The 20086-nt window shown below is 32.9% G+C and overlaps 2 protein-coding genes across 2 annotated transcripts; both read left to right on the top strand.

The window, feature by feature from the left end:
- The first annotated feature begins 4436 nt into the window (after positions 1 to 4436).
- LOC101959314 (olfactory receptor 6C74) lies at positions 4437 to 5375 on the top strand. Its single transcript, XM_005341696.2, has one exon. The coding sequence runs from the start codon at positions 4437 to 4439 to the stop codon at positions 5373 to 5375; it is 939 nt and encodes a 312-aa protein (XP_005341753.1).
- A 13340-nt stretch (positions 5376 to 18715) lies between these two features.
- On the top strand, positions 18716 to 19672 carry LOC101959023 (olfactory receptor 6C6). The gene has a single exon (XM_005341695.3). The coding sequence runs from the start codon at positions 18719 to 18721 to the stop codon at positions 19670 to 19672; it is 954 nt and encodes a 317-aa protein (XP_005341752.2). The 5' UTR covers positions 18716 to 18718.
- The last annotated feature ends 414 nt before the right edge of the window (positions 19673 to 20086 follow it).

Below are 20086 nucleotides of genomic sequence, written 5' to 3'. Positions count from 1 at the left end.
TTTCCTCAAAGAAGTCTGTCTCTATATTTTTTTCATTAAACTTGTTTTCTGGGCTTGCTTCAGTGTTTCTCAGTGTTTAGTCTTCAACACTGGGGAACAAGGACATGTTCCTTATCTCCAAGACAGGTATCACTCCTACTTGAGGAGTAAATAATTTAGACATTAGAGGTCTTGGGGAGAAGTACTTGCAATTTTTTTTTCTTCAGAGCTATCCCCAGATTTTGAAAAGACAAGGACCTAAATCCAAGGTTCAAACAACTGCGGATCAATCAAGAGATGTTAGCTCTGACTCCCAGCAAGAAGAGGAACCTTCAAAGGATGAGGGGAAAGAAGATGGCCCAGAGACACCCAATGGTGAAGTGACCCTCATGGAAGCTGCTGAAGAATCTGAGGCTGCAGGCTGAGCAGATGATCCAGCAGCAAGGAAGACCTAAGTCTCCAGCTATGGTGCTTGTAGCTCTGTTGAGCTGCCAGGATGTCATGCCTTCAGAACAAGAATTCAGGAACTTGTGATAGTGACTCATCACCTACTTTTTCAAAGAAAGAAGGGAGTTGCTCTGGAAATACACACCTTCAAGTTCTGAGCAAGAGATACTAAACAAGTATTGCTCCCTGTACCTCCTCTTGGATAATGAGGTGTGGCACCAGGAGTTGGCATTACCCGATGGGATTGAGTTACACTAACCTGTTCCTTTGTAATCCTACTCATTTGCCCTTTTTGGGATGGAATGTTCCATGGAACCTCCCCTTGTGTGTCCCCTATATAAGAATTAAGAATTACAGTGTCTCTCTCTTTTCTCGGGCCCCTAAGATCACAGGACCATTCCTGAATTTTGAAAAGATTTAAAAAAACAACCTGTTTCTGGAGGCTTCCTCTAGAAGAAAACTTCCCATGCAGAACTATCAAACTATTTCAAGAAACTTACATTTAATTGTTGGGTTGGACTATATGATGTCAGACTTAAATTTAAGTGTCTGAAGGCTCTTTTAGGATAACAGAGACAATAGGGGGCTACTCCATCTTCTACATGTTCCCCCAACCCACCCACCCTCCAGGCCAAACAGCACAGATATCCTCCCCAACACTATTATCTTTCACTAACTGGAGATGACCATGGTACATGATGAAAGGCTTGAAGAAATAGATTCAATTAACTGCATTCACTCACTGCCCCCCAAATTCAAGATACTGAATTAGGAACTTCACGGCAACCGGTCATCAGGGAAGTGATGCTAGAGGCATGGCTAAGCTATCATCTGAATAATTATGTGCATTTAGGTGGCTTTCTGAAGAAAAAAAATAAATGTTTTCTTTCCATAAATGGATAGGCAAACACATATTAAAGCCATCTATACTGAATTCACTGGAGATATATCTTAATCTCTTTTTCATATAAATTTTGTTTTTAAAAATGTAGAGTGCTTGGGGAGACTGCTTTTATAATATAAAACCTCTAGGGAAATGGTTCTTGGATTGCTTATCATCTTGAGAATTCTTCATAGTCTAGCTATTTTCATTCAGGGCATGGAAAGTGTAAATAGTCAAGGGATCAGGATTAATTTATTTTATATGGCAGTGTGGGTGATGTGTAGAAAAGGATTCAGTACATGAATAAATAAGTAAATTACAGAGAAGGGGAGATTTAATACACTAGTGATAATGCCATAAAACAACTAATTATATCATCTCCAAGAGTGCCGTTTTCAGGTGAGAAGAAACTATCCCAGATAAGAACATGCAGAGAGAAGTGGAATGTTTGCAAGCTCAATTCAGTATGGTAAAATTGTTAAATATCAAGGCTCAGATGATTTTATCTCAATAAACTTGTGTCTTTATGGCCTTAAAATACATGTGTTTCAGCTGGGTATGGTGATGCATGCCTGTAATCCCAGTAGTTTCAGAGGCTGAGACAGAAAGATTATAAATTTGAAACCAGCCTCTGCAATTTAGTGAGACTCTCAGCAACATAGTGAGATCCTGTCTCAAAATGTAAAAAGGGCCGGAGACATAGCTCTGTGGTAAAACACCCTGGGGTTCAATCTTCAGTACCCAACCCCACCACCGCCAAAAAATTTGTGTTTTATTTTGATGTTTGCATTTTAAAGATTTTTTGGGGGGCATTGCTTTAGGATTTCAAAAGATCAAAATAATTAACATTTTTAAGAGTTAAAATGACATTTCCAATTAGAAGTGTATTTATCATTAAATCATTTGGTTCTGTTCAGTTATTTATCATTGTCATTAATCTTTTTTGTAACCCTAATCTTTAAATTTTGATATAGGGAAAAACAATGAATATAGTCCATAGAATACCATGATAATTTAGTTGAAAAGCTCTTTCTGTTTTTAAATTCATCTGTTATCATGATAGTTAAGACAACTAAAAAAAAATTACATTCAGAGGCCTGACTTCGAATATGAACTTTCTCTTTCTAGTTTATGTTAAGGGATAATTTGTGAATGAGTGTTGAAGTTGAACAATGAAATGATTTGATATGATGAAATTTTAATTTATGTGTTTTAGATGTATGGATTTTGACAACTCTTGCCATTGATTATGTCATTAATCTGCATAAATGAGAAAAGTTTTATAATAGATTGTTCCAAAATCATATGAATATGAATAAATTTCTAACAAACATAACAGTAATTGCTTTCAGTTGTTTGTGAACATTACTAACATGCATAGTTTTAGCAGCTGAATTCTTTTTCTAATATATTAAAGTGTGCCTTTTATTTTCTGTTAGCTGACCCTCTCTGCTAAGAATATTTTGTCTCATTTCTTTTTCTCCCTTTAAGACCTACTTTAGAATTCAAATTTCTCCTGTATACTTCATTAGATATTATAACAAACCAGTTTTATTTGCCCTTATATGTCTATTTTTATTTGAATATATGCTTTCCTAATCCTAATGTATGCTTTGCAGGTTGCAAGTAATTACATGCACTATCATATAATGCCATGCCTATCATGAAACTGTAAATATTTTATGCATGTGATGATGAATATGCACGAAGAAACTTTTCCCTGGAGATATCATTAACTTAAATACTAGATCTCCAATGTAGTAGCTGTACAAACACAATTTTATTTCTTAATTTCACTTTCTCAATATTTGCTAGATGTAGAAAATATTTATTAATATCTCTTTGGCTGCCTGTTAGTTGGACATTTGAATATTCTCATGACAGGAAACTGCATGCTTGCCTATAATTTGTGTCAGTGCTGTTTTGTGATTCCTTATGTTTTGGAATTTATAAACTATTGTTTTTATTTTTAGGCCAGGGATGAACTCAAAATTGTTCATGTTTTCAATATCTATTTTAGACAAAGAACAAAAATGTAACTAAAATAACTAGAAGCATATGGAGATAAATTTTATTAGTGAACCTGTCTCCTATTTATTTACTAATATTTATTTACTAATTTATATATGTCTATCTTTAATTTTTTTCCCATTATATTCACTAATTATCTTAGGATAATTAAGCTCCTTATCTTATTCCTAAAACTCTTTCTTATGTGTCTAGGTTTAAATTTAGTTTTGTTTTCACTTCTCCTGGTTTACAGAGCTTCCTAAATCCACATGTATGTATTGCTCTTTGTCTGTATAGTCAGGTGTCTCACTATTCAATTTACTTGGTCCATTCTCAGAACCACAATCCCAGAGGAGAACTGCAGTGGCTTACTACACACACTATCAGAGAGTTCCTGTTGATTTGGTATTGGGGTACAGAGCAGGAAGGTTGGGGAGACCACAGATAATGAGACAATGCCAATACTAAGAGTAAATGGAATTATTTCCTGTGCATCATTTTGAACCTGGGTCTCAACTGTGGAAGTAAATGAGAAAAGAATTATGCCCTTAAGATTGTTTGGTTGAATATAATAGTGAACATCTCCTAGTCCTGTAGATGGAACTACAGGACTGTGTGTGTCTGTGTCTCTGTGTTTGTCTTAAGTAAAAGAGTACTCTTGCATTTCATTTGGTAGGCATAACTTTATTTTATTATGCAAAATTCTTGAATTTTATTGAGGTGAACTTCTTTAATTGAATAGGAAAATGACATGCCATTCCAACTCTTGTGTGTTCTCAAGAAAGCAAAAACATTTTTCTCTCTTTAAATTCTTTTAATTTTGTTTTATAAAATTTCCTTGTGTTCACACAAACAGAATGAACAGTTACTACCCTTATATGGATTATTCTTCAGTACAATTGCAATTGATGTATTTGTTCTCTGCCTGCAATTTGAAAATACAAACTATTATTCTTCCTGACAGAATCATCTTTAATACAGCAATGAAGATTATATTTTGCTCTCCATGAAAAACCACTGTTAATGTCACCTCCACACTAATTATTGCTGTTATTTTTCTGTAGAGATTATTATTATTTGTTTTCTATTCAGAACTGGTGAATGTCAGAGCACCATAATGAGAAACCACACAAGACTGACAGTGTTCATCCTGGCAGGTTTGACTGATGACCCAGAATTGAAAGTTGTGTTATTTGTCTTCCTGCTTCTTACCTACTTGCTGAGCGTCACTGGCAATCTGACCATCATCACACTTACCCTGGTAGATACGGACCTGAAGACCCCCATGTATTTTTTCCTTCGGAATTTCTCCTTCTTAGAAATTTCCTATACTACTACATGCATCCCTAAATTGCTGGCTATTATGGCAACTGGGGACAAGACCATTTCCTATGCCAGTTGTGTTACTCAAGTGTTTTTTGCCTTCCTACTTGGAGCATCAGAATTTTACTTGTTGGCAGCTATGTCCTATGACCGCTATGTGGCCATCTGTAAGCCCCTTCATTACATGACGATCATGAACAGCAAAATCTGCATTCAGCTGGTCCTCAGTTGTTGGCTTGCTGGCTTTTTTGTCATCTTCCCACCACTCGTCATAGGTCTAAACATTGACTTCTGTGCCTCCAACATTGTGGATCATTTCTACTGTGACACTACACCCCTCATGCAGATCTCCTGCACAGACACACAGCTCCTGGAGATGATGGGATTCATCTCAGCTTTGGTGACACTCTTGGTCACATTAGTCATGGTGATAGTATCCTACACCTATATCGCACTGACCATTCTAAGAATCCCTTCAACTAGTCAGAGGAAAAAGGCTTTTTCCACATGTTCTTCTCACATGATCGTGATTTCCCTTTCCTATGGCAGCTGCATCTTCATGTATCTTAAACCTTCAATCAAACAAAGAGTATCTGTTTCCAAGGGAATTGCTGTTCTCAATACCTCAGTAGCTCCACTTTTGAACCCTTTCATCTATACCTTACGGAATCAACAAGTGAAAAAAGCCTTTTTAAATTTGATACACAGGATTGTGTCTTTTTCAAAGAAATGAATATTCTACTTCCTCATTCAAAAGATATGTATAAAGGAGGCTCAGGTAGTTTCAGCAGTTTCTAAGAGATCATTTCTCCCTTTTCTACTTATTTCATTGCTTTGATATTCATCTTTATGTCTTTCAAAAAATATTTTTTTCTCAAAACTTTGGTCTGAAATGGTAGCTTTGCTTTGAATCTCCATTAAAACTCCCTTTTGTTTTTGACTTTGTTTTCCCTGTCCTCTTAGTTTTCTTTGTATGAACATGTGAAAATAGTAAGCTTCTACTTTCAATGTCTCTTTTGTCTTTTAAGAATGACAGTTATGTAGACTATAAAATTTTGTTCCATTTGAAATTGCATTTGATATATGACCTATTAAAACCGATGTAGAAGTAAAATTTAATTTCTATGCTTCTAATTAATTGATGTATATTGTAATTAAATAAATTAAAATTTTAGTAGAGTTTTTGATGTTCATCTTTGAGCACTGTTTATCTTTGAAGTGTATATTTAAATGTTTTAGATATTTGTGTATATATATTCACACATATTCATGTATATGTGCATATACTGTAAAGTAACAATCCTTAGTTTTAGATGTAAGATGTTACGTTTATGATGATTTTCATCAAAGAAAATGTGATAATCTTACTAATTTGGTTTTGAAAATCAATATTGAAATGTAATACTTATTTGAAATTTTCAAACTCCCCAAACTTCCTCTTCTTAAGTTGGGATACATCTAAATCAAATTCTAAATGATTTGTGAATAATTTTGAAATAAGAACAATGCTAATTCTTTTTGTTTCAAATATTATTTGTTTGACATATATGTCAGATCTAGGTGTGTATATGTATAGTACAGATATGCAGATTGATATAGACATACTTCCTGCCAGTGAAACTAAGATGGTAGAAGCTTCAAGTTCTAGCTTAGGAAATTCCAAGTTTAGGGCTGAATTTATTAGTTCTAAGAAATTTAAATTTTGTGCAATAAACAACATTTTTAATGAATCAAATATAATAGTATTTTCAAAGGTATGCATCCAATTTCAGATTTACCATATATTAAAAATATTGTACGTTAGATCAGATTGTCCTTTTTTTATTCCAGTTTTTAAAACTGTGTATATTGGTTGGAACAAAATATATTTGAAAATAGCACCCAAAGGGATGGTATAAAATATATCCAGGGAGAAAAATAAACATAATATATTATTAGACAATTATAGAATTTTCTGTAGATCTGTAGAATGAGTTGAATTGTAGAAAGTATATAGGTTATAAACATGATTTCAGGACAAAATTATTTAAACAATTGATTATAAATTGTTTATAGTCCTCCTTTTTATTTATGTGTACATGTTTTTTTTCTAACTTGCCAATTTACACCTAATGATCTTTGAGCATTATTTAATGTTTACAAATATTAACAGCACACAAATTATATATGTGCGCACACACATATATATATATACATATATATACACCCGTATGTGTAAATATTTTGTGGCAATGTAATAAAAGTAAAACCTAATATACTATCAAAAGATTCACTAATTTTGATTCTGTTATGTATCAGTGAGGACAAGTTTGCTTAAAGCAATATCGTGCTATTTAAACTGCTTGGCTAGCTGTCATTTATTTTGAAATACTTCATATAATAACATTTATGAGCCCTCTAAGTAGCCAGTTCAAATATCCTTTTCTTAAGTACCTGTTTATTCATTTCAAGGTAGAGTTATCACTAAGTCCTCTGTGCTAATTCATTCATAGTTTGTATAATATATATTTTTTTAGTATCTCAGTGGCACCTGTCCCTCAAAAGTCACTCTAATTTACCAGTTGATTTACCCATAAAATTAAGTATTTGAATTAACATCTTTCAAAATAGATTCTAAGTGTTATACACTTCCATTTTGATTATGCATACAGTCATATTTTATTCACTCATCAAACTAAGCTTTCTGAATTGAAAGAAAATATTTAAAGTGAAAGAACTTTATTTGTTATTCAAAATAAAACGGTCAAATAGAGGTACTTTGAATTAGGCATAGGGAGTGAAGGGAGGGAAGGGAGTAGGGGGGTAGAAAGGACAGTAGAATGAACCAGACATTATTACCCTATTGCATATATGACCACTGACCAGTGTGATTCTGTATCATGTACAACCAGAAAAATGAGAAGTTATACTCATTTAAGTATAATGTGTCAAAATGTATTCATGTATAGCTAACTAGAACAGATTATATATATATATATATATATATGAATAAAAAAGAAAATATAGATAAAATTTTATAAGAAAATTTACATACATATATATGATATCATAACTAAAAAAAAGAAAAGTGTCAGATATTCATTATTACCTCAAAACAAATATCTTTTTTTAATTGTTGGTTGTTCAAAACATCACATAGTTCTTGATATATCATATTTCACATTTTGATTCAAGTGGCTTATGAACTCCCATTTTTACCCCATATACAGATTGCAGAATCACATCAGTTACACTTCCATTGATTTACATATTGCCATACTCTGTCTGTTGTATTCTGCTGCCTTTCCTATCCTCTACTACCCCCCTCCCCTCCCCTCCACTCCCCTCTTCTCTCTCTACCCCCTCTACTGTAATTCATTTCTCCCCCTTGTATTATTTTTCCCTTTCCCTTCACTTCCTCTTGTATGTAATTTTGTATAACCCTGAGGGTCTCCTTCCATTTCCATGCAATTTCCCTTCTCTCTCCCTTTCCCTCCCACCTCTCATCTCTGTTTAATGTTAATCTTTTTCTCATGCTCTTTGTCCCTACTCTGTTCTTAGTTACTCTCCTTATATCAAAGAAGACATTTGGCATTTGTTTTTTAGGGATTGGTTGGCTTCACTTAGCATAATCTGCTCTAATGCCATCCTCAAAACAAATATATTAAAAATTGAATCAGTAAAATAGTAATAAAAATTCCCTTATCCTTTAAATAAATAATTTTATTTGTACATTTTAATGGAAATATTTCTTCAATAATTTTACTAAGTCAATATTTAACATTATGTTGGGATTAGTCTATGATAAGACCCTTTAAAAACTCATTATTATTTACACATAAAATAAACTCTACACAAAATTTTGAAATTTTTTTATGGGTAATCCAAAAGATAATTTTCTAAATTTTACATTACCCTTACTGTTCTCTTTCCCAAAACATGTCATAATTCCTATATTTAGATATTCATACAAATTTATATTCATTTTCTAAAGTTGGTCATTACTTGAAATTTTTAGTAACAAATTCTCTGTTTACTAACTTACTTATTGAGGTAATTTTACATTCCATTCACTATATTATTTATTCAAACCTGAATTGGGATTTCTATTGTGGTCAAATACTTGAAATATTCTGGCTTTTGTATTAGAGTGATAGATATCTCAGAGATCATGAACTTGCAAGTATTCCCTGTACTTCTGTTTTTTTCAAAGAGTTAAAGAATTGGTATTAATTCTTCCTTGAGTTTTGGTATCTTTATCTTCAAAACCTTATCTTGGACCTTTCTTTTTTAGGGGAAATTTTGATCACTACTTCAGTTTTATTTGTAATTAGTCTGTTCAGGCTGTTCTTTATTCAGTCTTGGTAGAGTATATATTACTAGGAATGTGTCCATTTCCTCTAGGTTATTCAATTTTTTGGCATGAATTGTTTCATAGTAGTCTATTATGATTCTATTATTTTTGAAGCATCTGTCATAATATTTCCTCTTTCATTTCCGATTTCATTAATTTTAATTTTCTCTCCTTTTATTTTTTATTTGACTGGGCTAGTATTTGTGATTTTGTACTTTGAAGAAAATAACTTTTGTTGAATAAAGTAAAAAATCATACATATTCTCTGAAGGTAGGGAAAAAACAACAAATCTTTGTGATTCAATAGAATTATTCTTTATAAAATTATGGAGGTTCTCACTTATTTTACTAAAAGTTTAATAAAAGTTCAATAAAAATACCAACAAGATTTTCCTTATAGATATAGGTAGAACACATTTTTTTGAAGAAATAATAAAGCAACTATGGCCTAAAGAATTTGTTCAGAAAATAAAACCTACAAGAAACTACAATTATCAGGCATTAAATAGTTAATGAAAATATTAAGTTGTAGAAGTATTAATAATTACATAAAGTGGAATAGAATGAAAAGATTGATATAGACTATATTATATGTGAAATTTTGTGTACAATAAAGATAGAAGATCACAGGGAATATATGAACTTTTAAATGCGTACTACGGGGCAAATTTTTACATAACTGGAAAGATAAAAAGATAGATCATTTCTTAAATCATACCTAAAAATTAACTGCAAATGATTTATTGATCTAAATATAAAAATTGAAACAGTATTAAAAGAAAATGTGGGTGAATTTATTTTTTTAATATTTAACTGATATATATAACATTAAGATTATATTTATGGAACATTATGTGAAGTTTTGGTGTGTACATTTTGAATTATTTAAGTAAGGGTAAACTTATATCTCCTCAAATATTTTTCATTTCTTCATGATGAAAACATTCAATATCCTTTCTTTCAGCTTTTTGAAATATACAGGGCATTTTTGTCTTCTGTATTCACGATACTGTGCAACAGCAAAGAACTTCTTACTCCTATCTAAATGTATCTTAATTCCCAATGATTAAACAGTCCCCGTCTCTCCTTCTTCCTTCTTGTGCCTTGTTCTGTTAACTATCATTCTACTCTTAGTTTTCATGAAACATTTTCAGATTCTGTATGAGTGATATCATGTAGTACTTGCCTAGCTTTTTCCACTTAACATAATATTCTCCAATTCCATCCATGCTTTTTAAATGACAAGATTTCATTTTTTCCCCGTGAGGTTGTGTAGTATTCTGGTGTGAGACTGTACCTCATCTTCCCTTCCCCCCTCCCTCTTTCCTTCCTTTTTTTGTACCCAGGGATTGAACTCAAGGGCACTTAACCACTGAGCCACGTCCAGGCCTTTTTTCTTTTTTATATTTTATACACAGACATGGTGTCACCTAGTTGCTTATTAACTCTGTAAGTTTCTGAGGCTGGCCTTGGACTCTGGATCTTCCTGACTCAAACTCCTGAGCCACTGGGATTACAGGTCTGTGCCACCAGGCCCAGCTGTACCACATTTTCCTTATCATCCATCAGCTAATGAACACTTAGATTGTTTCCATCTCTTGACTAATTTGAATAGTCTGCAATAAACATAGGAGTACAGATGTTCCTTTGATATACTGATTTCATTTTCTCTGAATATGTGACTATAGTGGGATTACTGGAGGATATGACAATTCTATTTCTAATTTTTGAGGAACCTTCATACTGTTTTAAATGTTAGTTTTAATTCACATTCCCACCAACATGTGCAAGTGTAATGTTTTCTCCACATCTGCACTACCACTTGGTGTCTTTTGTCTTTATGATGATAGTCACTTTTATTGGAATGAAGTGATACTGTGTTTTTTTTTTTGCAATTCCCTGATAACTAGTCACACTGTGGATTTTCTCATATTTGTGTTGGTCTTTTACTTTCATAAATATCTTGTTAGGTTCATTGCCCATATTTAAACCAGTTTTTTTGTTTTCTTGTTTTTAATCTTTATTTTATTTTCTTTGGCTAATGAGTTCCTTATATAGTCTAGATATTAATTCCACCTCACATGTGAGCTTTGCAAAAATCTCTCATTAAAGAAAAGCCAAGGACAGGACAGTTTCACTGTTGAATTCCACCAAACACTTAAAGAAAAACTAATACTAATTATTCCAAAAAATAAAGAAAATTATATTCTCACAAAATGATTCTGAGGTCACTATTCTTCTAATATCAAAGTTAGAGAAGAACACACACACACACACACACACACACAGAGAGAGAGAGAGAGAGAGAGAGAGAGAGTAAGCACAGAAAGGTATATGCTAATGTTCTTGATAAATACAGATTCAATATTCTTGACAAAATACAAAAATTTTGAATCCAATGCTACACTCCAAAATTATTCATCATGATTGAATGTTATTCCTCCTAAAGATGCAAGAATTGTTCTACATGTGAATTGATAAATGTGATACACTATGTCATCAGAAGGAAGGACAAAAAAATGGTCATTTCAATACATACAGAAGAGATATTTGATAAAATTTATTATCCCCTTATGATGAAAACAATGAACAAATTAGGGTTTCAAGGAAAATAACCCAACATAATAAAGGTGGTGTACAAAAGTCAAGAGCTACCATCATACTGAATAGGAAAAAGCTGAAAACTTTCTAAGATCTGGAACAAAATGAAGATATCTACTTCACCAATGTTATCAACATAATACCGGAAGTTCTAGTCTGAGAATTCTGCAATGAAAGAAGTAACGTGCATGCAAATTAAAAAGGAAAAAGTAAAATTGTCTGTTTGCAGATGACATGATCTTCATAAAATTTTCACCAAGAAACAATTAGAAGTAATAAATGAATTCAGCAAAATTGCAGGATATAACCTCAATATGTAATATCATTTGTATTTCTCTAAGTCATTGGTGAATTACCTAAATATAATGGGAAAAATCCCACTTACAATAGTTTGAAAAATATAAAATGCATAGGGATAATATCACAATAATACAAACATTAAAGAAAGAAATTAAAGATGAAAGACAGAAAAAATAAGACATTCCATGTTTTTGAATTGGAAGAATCAAAAGTTAAGATGTCCATACTTCCCAATGTGATATACAGACTCAATATAATCTCTATCAAAGTACCAGTGACATGCTTCACAGAAGTAGGAAAAAAAATTCCTAAAACCCATACTCAACCACAGAAGACCCTAAATAACCCAAACACTCTAGAGTAAAAAGAATATAGCAGGAGGAATTATATTGCGTGCCTTCAAAATATACTATAAAGCTATAATAATCAAAAAGCATGGTATGAAAAGCCAAATGTTTCTCAGATAAGTGGATGCTAATACATAATTAGCATGGGGGGGATATGGGATAAGTGGAGCAACTTTGGATTGGCCAAAGAGAGGGAAAGGAGGGGTGTGAGCATGGGGATAGGAAAGATGGTAAAATAAGATGGCATCACTACTTTAGGTACATGTATGATTGCAGGAATTGTGTGATCCTACATTGTGTAAAAGCAGAGAAGCGAAAAATTGTGCTCCATTTGTATATAATGATTCAAAGAGCATTCTGCTGTCATGTACAACTAATTAAAACAAATAAATGTGAAATATTAAAAAATTAAAAGCCTGGTATTGAGATGAAAATGGACACATAGTCAAATGGAACAGAATACTAGACATAACCCCACACCTCCATAGCCACTGTTTTATGACAAAGATGCTAAGATAGGAGAAAACATAGTGTTTTCAATAAAGAGTGCTGGTAAAATTAATATACAAATGCTGAGAAATGAAGCTAGATCCCATCTCTCACTAGTTCCAAAAACTAGCTCATAAAGGAGGAAATACTTAAATGTAAAAAGTTAAATTATGAAACTACTGGAAGAAGATAGAGGGGGAATTTTTAAGTCATCAAAATAGGCAAGGATTTTTGGACAAGACCCCCAAAGCACAGGACACAAAAGCAAAAAAGAAAAAAAAATAGAATGATATTAAACAAAAAGCTATGCAACATTGAAACAGTCAATACTGTGAATTTCTTTTCATCTTTGATATGAAAAAAGGTTTCTAGATGTTAATCAAATACAAGCACAACCTCATACACAAAATCAAGTCATGGTCAAACTAGGAGGAAATATTTATAATATAGCAAAGATGAAAAATGATATTAATGATAAAAAACAACTCTTAAGAGGTATAGGAAAATAAAAACTCGATAGAGAAAATTAGCTAAGCCTGTATATAGACAATTTATAATTGTATGGGAAATGGCTGCTTGATTTGTGAAATAATATTTAATCCCATATGTAATTACAGAAATTCAAAGTAACATGATTCTCAGTTACCGTGTTTAGTCCTCACGATAGCCAACATTTTGTAACTATCAAAATCTACCCTGTTGTTAAGGTTGATGAGAAACAAGAACCCTAATAATACACTGTTGATGGGAACTGAAATACTGTATAGAAAACAATTTAACATTGCTAATTGAAAGTGGGTTTGCTGTTGATTTAGAAATCTCAAGTTTAGGAATTTATAATATATTCTATAATTTTTATTTTATTAAAAAAACTTACAAAAATACATATGCACAATTTTATTTGTTGGTGCACTCTAATTGTCAAAATTGGAAACAATTTCTTAGCCAAAATATGAGAGCAATTAAATCAACCATGACACATCCTTATAAAGAGGGATTATGCAGCCATTAAAAAATGTGAAATATTTCCTTGAGTTGATGTGGTGTGTTTCTGACAGGATGTTGTTGTTTAGTGAGGAAACCAAAAGGAAAAGAAGTGCTTGTAGTATAACTATTTAGCCTGAAGTCAGCTGGCCTATAAGATGCTATGTTTTCCACTTTGCCTGCATCCTCCCAGAGCGGTCCTATCTCCTCATACCTAGCATCCAGGGAAACACACCATGCAACCAGGCTGGGGCTGGGGCTGGGGCTGCTGCTTCTGGCACTGCTCCTACCCACGCAGATTTATTCAAACCAAACAGCTGTTGTGACACTTTCAAGTAACTCCTCACAGAGTACCTCTGCTGCTTCCAATTCAACTAATGCTACACCCAGCACAGGTGGCAGTGCCCTGCATTCAACAGCCAGTCTCCTTGTGATTTCTCTCTCTCTTCTACATCTCTACTGTTAAAGACTCAGGCCAAGAAATGTCTCTACTTCCCCATCTTCTAAATGTCTCTACTTCCCTCAATCAGAATGAGGACTAGAAGTCCAGTATGTCAAGGAAGAAGCTGGTCTGCATCAAATCTACCAATTCCACACCTGATTTTATTGGCATAGAAAACGTTGAGAATTCCAAATTGATTGGTTTGAAGGACATGTGAAGGGTTTCACAAGTGATGAATGCCAATATTCAATCTGCTGCAGTTTCCCGTACAAGATAAAAAGAGAAAACATCCAAAATTAAGACATGATTTCTTTGAAGGAAGCATAAAAAATATGGACATTTAAAACTCTATTTGAAAACAAGAATAGATTTTGTCTACAGATAAAGGATGGAATGTGGAATGGAGATTTCAGTTTTCATTTGGTTCATGAAATCTATAAGGCCATAAAACAGGTAATATAAAAAGCTTCCATGATTCTATTTATATGTACACTAGAAGGAAGTTCCAGGTGTTACTCTAAATTCTCAATGTATTGTTTCAGCTATACTAATTTAAGGCTGATATATTCTAGAAAAAGTTACACATTGTTAAGCTATTTCTGTTGCTTTGCCAACTAAATTCTTTCCTCTGTGGTTTTTGGATTTGACATTTTGTTTGAACTTTTATGTAGTAATTGACATGTGCCAGGGCAATGATAGATTGGAATTCACCCCAAATTCAGGCATCCTGAGTAAATCTTGCTTGTCCTCTGAAAGTCAAATGGTAGGCATCTCCCATCTCATGTTTTCATTCAACAAGAGTGCCAGATTCCTTTAGCTAAACTGATTCCAAAGAGTAGAATTGCATTAACATCAACCAATTTCAAAATGCTGCTTTTTATTTCTACATTTGTTGAATACTTTTCACAATTGAAAATGGTCTGCTTTGAAGGTAAAATGGCAAATCTTGAAATGAGAAAGCCAACTAACTATGTGAAGAAGCCAAATTTATAAATCAGCATTCGGGGAGTGAAGACTGGAAGCTAGCTTGCATATTAAATTCACAAAACTTTTATGCTTTTTCTGTAAATACTTTTTATAAACTGTGGATCAGAATAGCCACATTTGGAACACTTCCTGTTTATCAGTCAATATTTTTAGATAGTTAGAACCTGATTCTAAGCTTAAAAGCAGTCTTGATCCTCTAAATATTTTACAACTGCCTTGAAACACAGAAACCTTTTGAAAAATATACTCCCTGAAATCCATTGTTCACATGGTCACACACTGATGCTTACATGTTCCAGTATCTAATATGGCCACCATAGTCTTGATAACCCAAAACATTTTTTTCTCATCTTTAGAAACCTACATGGAAAAACCAGATCAAATAGATCTAAAGCTACTGTGTGTGTGAATGAACACGCCCCTTTGCTTCATATCTGAATGCTGTACATCTATTTGGATTGTATATTGTGTTTGTGAATTTATGCTTTGATTCATAGTAACTTCTATGGAATTGATTTACATTGAACACAAACTGTAAATAAAATAAATAAATGCCTGAAAGAGCAAAAAAATGGATGCTATATTTTTCCATCCTATATTCTCAAATTTTATCAACCTAAAAAATATTCTTCTTTCTCTCTACTTTTAAACCCTTAACTATGTATCTGGGACTGAGTATGTGGTAGGCAATCAACTAGTAGAGCAACGTGTTCTAACTATGCTTCTTTGAGCATAGTTAGAACATGTAGAAATGCGTGTGTGTGTGTGTGTGTGTGTAGAAAAATTTCTGTAATTTAATTTGTCAGTCCCTTAGGAAATGATATTCTTAGATGTCATTTATCCTGAGAATTCTTAGTTCTTGTTAGATTTTTTTTCCTGTAAGACAAAAGACATAAATCCTTTGTGGTATCAAGAGATGGTTAATTTTCATATTTTATTGCACATCACATTTAGCAAGGGTTACCAACACTCCAGAAAAGTGGGTATAGTAAATTTTAGAAGAGAAGGTAATTTGATAAATTTTGTAACAACAGATAATAAATTAGTCATAAATAATATTTCTAAAATGACATTTAAATTGATCATATTTTTATGTAGAATTAAGTGCTTAGGGAGAAGAACTGATCATTAGCGTTCTCTGCTTACCAGGATGATGAGTTAAGTATGAAAGTGCAGAAGTTTTGCCCAAATAAGTGTATACAAATCTGTGTTAAACTATTAAAGGTTAGTGTTTTAAATACTATCTATACTTCAGCTTGTAGATACTGGAGAAATTGATAGACAAAATAAAAAAAATTAAAACTGACAAGGCTTTTAAGTTTTAATTTTTATGTGATATTTACTATTTTCAACAAAACTGTGTATAATTGCAGTATTGCCCTGCGTTCACATGATCCTATGTTCCCTCGCAGCACGTGTTGGACAGACACATGGTATGTATGCTTGTTGAATCAGGACAAATCGATAGTTTGAGATGAGGAAATTCTAAATTCTTATATAATTAAACATTTATATCAATGATGCCATTGGGATGACTTGTGTAAATGAGACAATTTTATAATAATGATTTCACGATACTCTGAATATGGTAAAGAACTCTAGACATCAGCCACTGCTCTTTCCAGTAGTTTATGCTTTCATTAGAAATGATTAAACATGGGAACTCTAAATACTGTTTTCAACCAAATTGTGTTGGAGCCATTTCTTTTCTTTGGCTTATCCTGCTTCATCTCCTTAGCATAACTTGTCTCATCTTTTCATCTCCTTCTAAGGCCTATCTACAGATGCAAATACTCAGGATATCTCTTTCTTTAAATTCCTGTAGAGAACATTAGGGAGACCTTTTATTTTTTGGTTAACTTTTTATATGCATTCTACTGTTTTAAGAATAAATTATGCTTTAGAGGTAAAAAATAATTCTGTAAATATTCTCAATGCAAAACACAAGATTTTACCTAGCAACCATTTATAATAGGTTTAAATATTTTGTTATGATTGTAAAAACACCTAAGAAAAAATTGTTTAGGGGTATCACTAATTCTTTTTAGAAGCATATTTTCACAATTAAGCTTCTAGTTAAAACTTATAAAAAAATTAAATAAAGCTTTTAGAAAACTGTGCAAATGTAAATCCAGGACTTCTGAAAATAACCTCTATTAACCTGACATCTTGCTCTGAATGCAAGCCTGAGCACATATTTTTTAAATGTTTAATTTCATTTTGTTCCACATAACATATGCAGAGCACCAAGAATAGTAATTGTTGCATATAGAGTTCTCAATAGGCACAATATTATGGTTATAGATTTAGTAGCTTATTTTCCTGACATTTGAATAGCATTATATGTCATGCTACTTTGCAACATCTTCATCAAGAACTGTCATGCCATCTCAACTCTTGTATATTATGCAAAAAGGTGTATTCTCCAAGCTTTAGGTGTCTTCTAAATATTCATATAAATAATCAATACTCACTATATTTATAGAATTATAATCTTGCTAGAATATGTAAAGTTTTAATTTCCTGTCAAGATATTCTGGAAATACAATCTATTTTTTCTTACCTGCATACTACCTGTAAATCAAGAATGAGCATTGAATGATTCTACCTAAAATATAATTTTGGTAATGTAACTTAAGCACTAGTTATCCCTGTTATTCCATAGATCTTCCTCTCTAACCCCCAACATTCAGATCTGATAAAAGACAGAAAATGGTAAAGGAAAACCATACAGTAGTGGCAGTGTTTGCCATAGTGGGTTTAAGTGATGACTCACATGTGAAATTTGTGTTATTTATTTTCATGCTTCTCAATTATTTTCTAAGCACTGCTTTGATCTGATACCTTCATGTTCACCCTGCTGAATACTCACTAGATCCTCATTTACAATTTCCTCCTTAGAAATATCCTATACTCTTTTTTGTATCCCTAAATTTTTAGTTATTATGGATACATGAATAATACCTATTTTCTATAACCATTGTGTCATTTGAATTACAATTTATTTGAAATATTACCTAAATTCAGTAATTTAAAATTTTCTTAAAAAATGAAGCCAGGCATGGTGGCACATGCCTGTAATTCCAGGGCTCAGGAGGCTGTGGCAGGACAATCCAAGTTGAAAGTCAGCCTCAGTAACTTAGTGAGTCCCTAAGCAACTCAGTGAGACCCTGACACTAAATAAAATACAAAAAGGGACTGTGGAGGTGGCTCAATGCCCCAGAGTTCAATTTTGGGTTCAAAAAAATATCAAATATTTAAATAGCCTATATTGTAAAGCATTTGAAAGATTGGTCATAGATTAACACTAATAAAATTGAAGAGCTGCATTTTTCAAATGATTAAGTGTCCTATAAACTGGCAAGGAGGACCTACTCAGCTGCTGACAAGAGAAGGATTTCAGTGTTCTTATAAAGATGACAAATGATGTGATGGATATGTTCATTGTGATAAACTCTAAGCTGACTTGAGAAACACTTGTGAATTGGTAAGTTTCTGAAAATGGAAATTTTATATAGCTGAAAAGAAAGAAATAACTTCTTACTCATGATATTAGTTTTTATTTTCTATAAATTTGATAGGACAAAAGAGAAATGAAGAATCAATCATTGGAGATAGAGTTTATTTTGCTTGGACTCACAGATGACCCTCTGGTACAAATTATGATTTTCCTGTTTCTATTTTTCAATTATATCTTGAGCCTGATGGGGAACTTAATCATCATCGTCCTCACCCTGCTGGATTCCCGTCTCAAGACTCCAATGTATTTCTTCCTTCGAAATTTTTCCTTCTTAGAAATTTTGTTTACAACAGTCTGCATCCCACGGTTCCTGATAAGCATTCTCACTGGAGACAAAACAATTTCCTACAGTGGTTGTGCAACTCAGTTATTCTTTTTTTTCCTGTTAGGGGTTACAGAGTTTTACCTCCTGGCTGCCATGTCCTATGACCGCTATGTCGCCATCTGCAAACCTCTGCATTACCCAGTCATTATGAACAGCAGAGTGTGCTACCTTCTGGTGCTCAGCTCCTGGGTAGCTGGATTCTTAAACATCTTCCCCCCTTTGCTCATGCTACTCAAGCTGGATTTCTGTGCTTCCAAAGTGATCGATCACTTTTTGTGTGAATCTTCTGTCCTCCAGATCTCTTGCACAGATACACGTTTCATAGAATTGATGGCTTTTGTCTTAGCTGTGTTGACACTTGTCATCACATTGTTATTAGTGATCCTCTCCTACACATTCATCATCATAACTATTCTCAAATTCCCTTCTGGTCAACAACGAAGGAAGGCTTTTTCCACCTGCTCCTCACACATGGTAGTTGTCTCTATTACTTATGGAAGTTGTATATTCATGTATATGAAGCCATCAGCAAAAGAAAGGGTGACTTTAATTAAAGATGTAGCTGTGCTCAATACCTCTGTTTCTCCTTTACTCAACCCTTTCATTTACACCCTTAGGAACCAGCAGGTGAAAGAAGCTCTTAAGCATATGCTCCAAAGGTTTTGTTCTTTTCAACAAAAGACAGTGTTTAGACATAAATAACATGCTGTTGGAACATGAATGAGAAATTTTTTAATCTGTTATATTAGTTTAAATCTATGCCATATCTTCCCTTGACTATTTAGATCTTACTAGATTCTCTAAGTCTATCTGCAAGTCTCTCTGCTCTTCTTTGTAAGTGGATTTTCCTAATCTCTAGGAATAGATTGTCTTCTTCAATCCAGAATATAAATTCTATCTTTACCTAGAAATGTTATTCTTCTAAAGGGTAGTTTTATATACTGAATGCTTTTTATATATCTTTATTTTGTTTATTTATTTTTATATGGTTCTGAGGATCGAACCCAGTTTCTCACATGTGTGAGGCAAGCCCTCTGCCACTGAGCCACAAGCCCAGCCCTACTGAATGCTTTTTGCAAGTGAACCTTTCTACATATACTTAGTTTGATATTGTGA

The sequence above is a fragment of the Ictidomys tridecemlineatus genome, chromosome 6, assembly GCF_052094955.1.
Source record: "Ictidomys tridecemlineatus isolate mIctTri1 chromosome 6, mIctTri1.hap1, whole genome shotgun sequence".
NCBI classification, from domain to species: Eukaryota; Metazoa; Chordata; class Mammalia; order Rodentia; family Sciuridae; genus Ictidomys; species Ictidomys tridecemlineatus.
This window is presented reverse-complemented; position numbering and strand designations above follow the sequence as displayed.

Coding starts and splice junctions, on each gene's coding strand:
- LOC101959023 (XM_005341695.3), top strand. CDS start 18,719: ATGAAGAATCAATCATTGGAGATAGAGTTTATTTTGCTTGGACTCACA.
- LOC101959314 (XM_005341696.2), top strand. CDS start 4,437: ATGAGAAACCACACAAGACTGACAGTGTTCATCCTGGCAGGTTTGACT.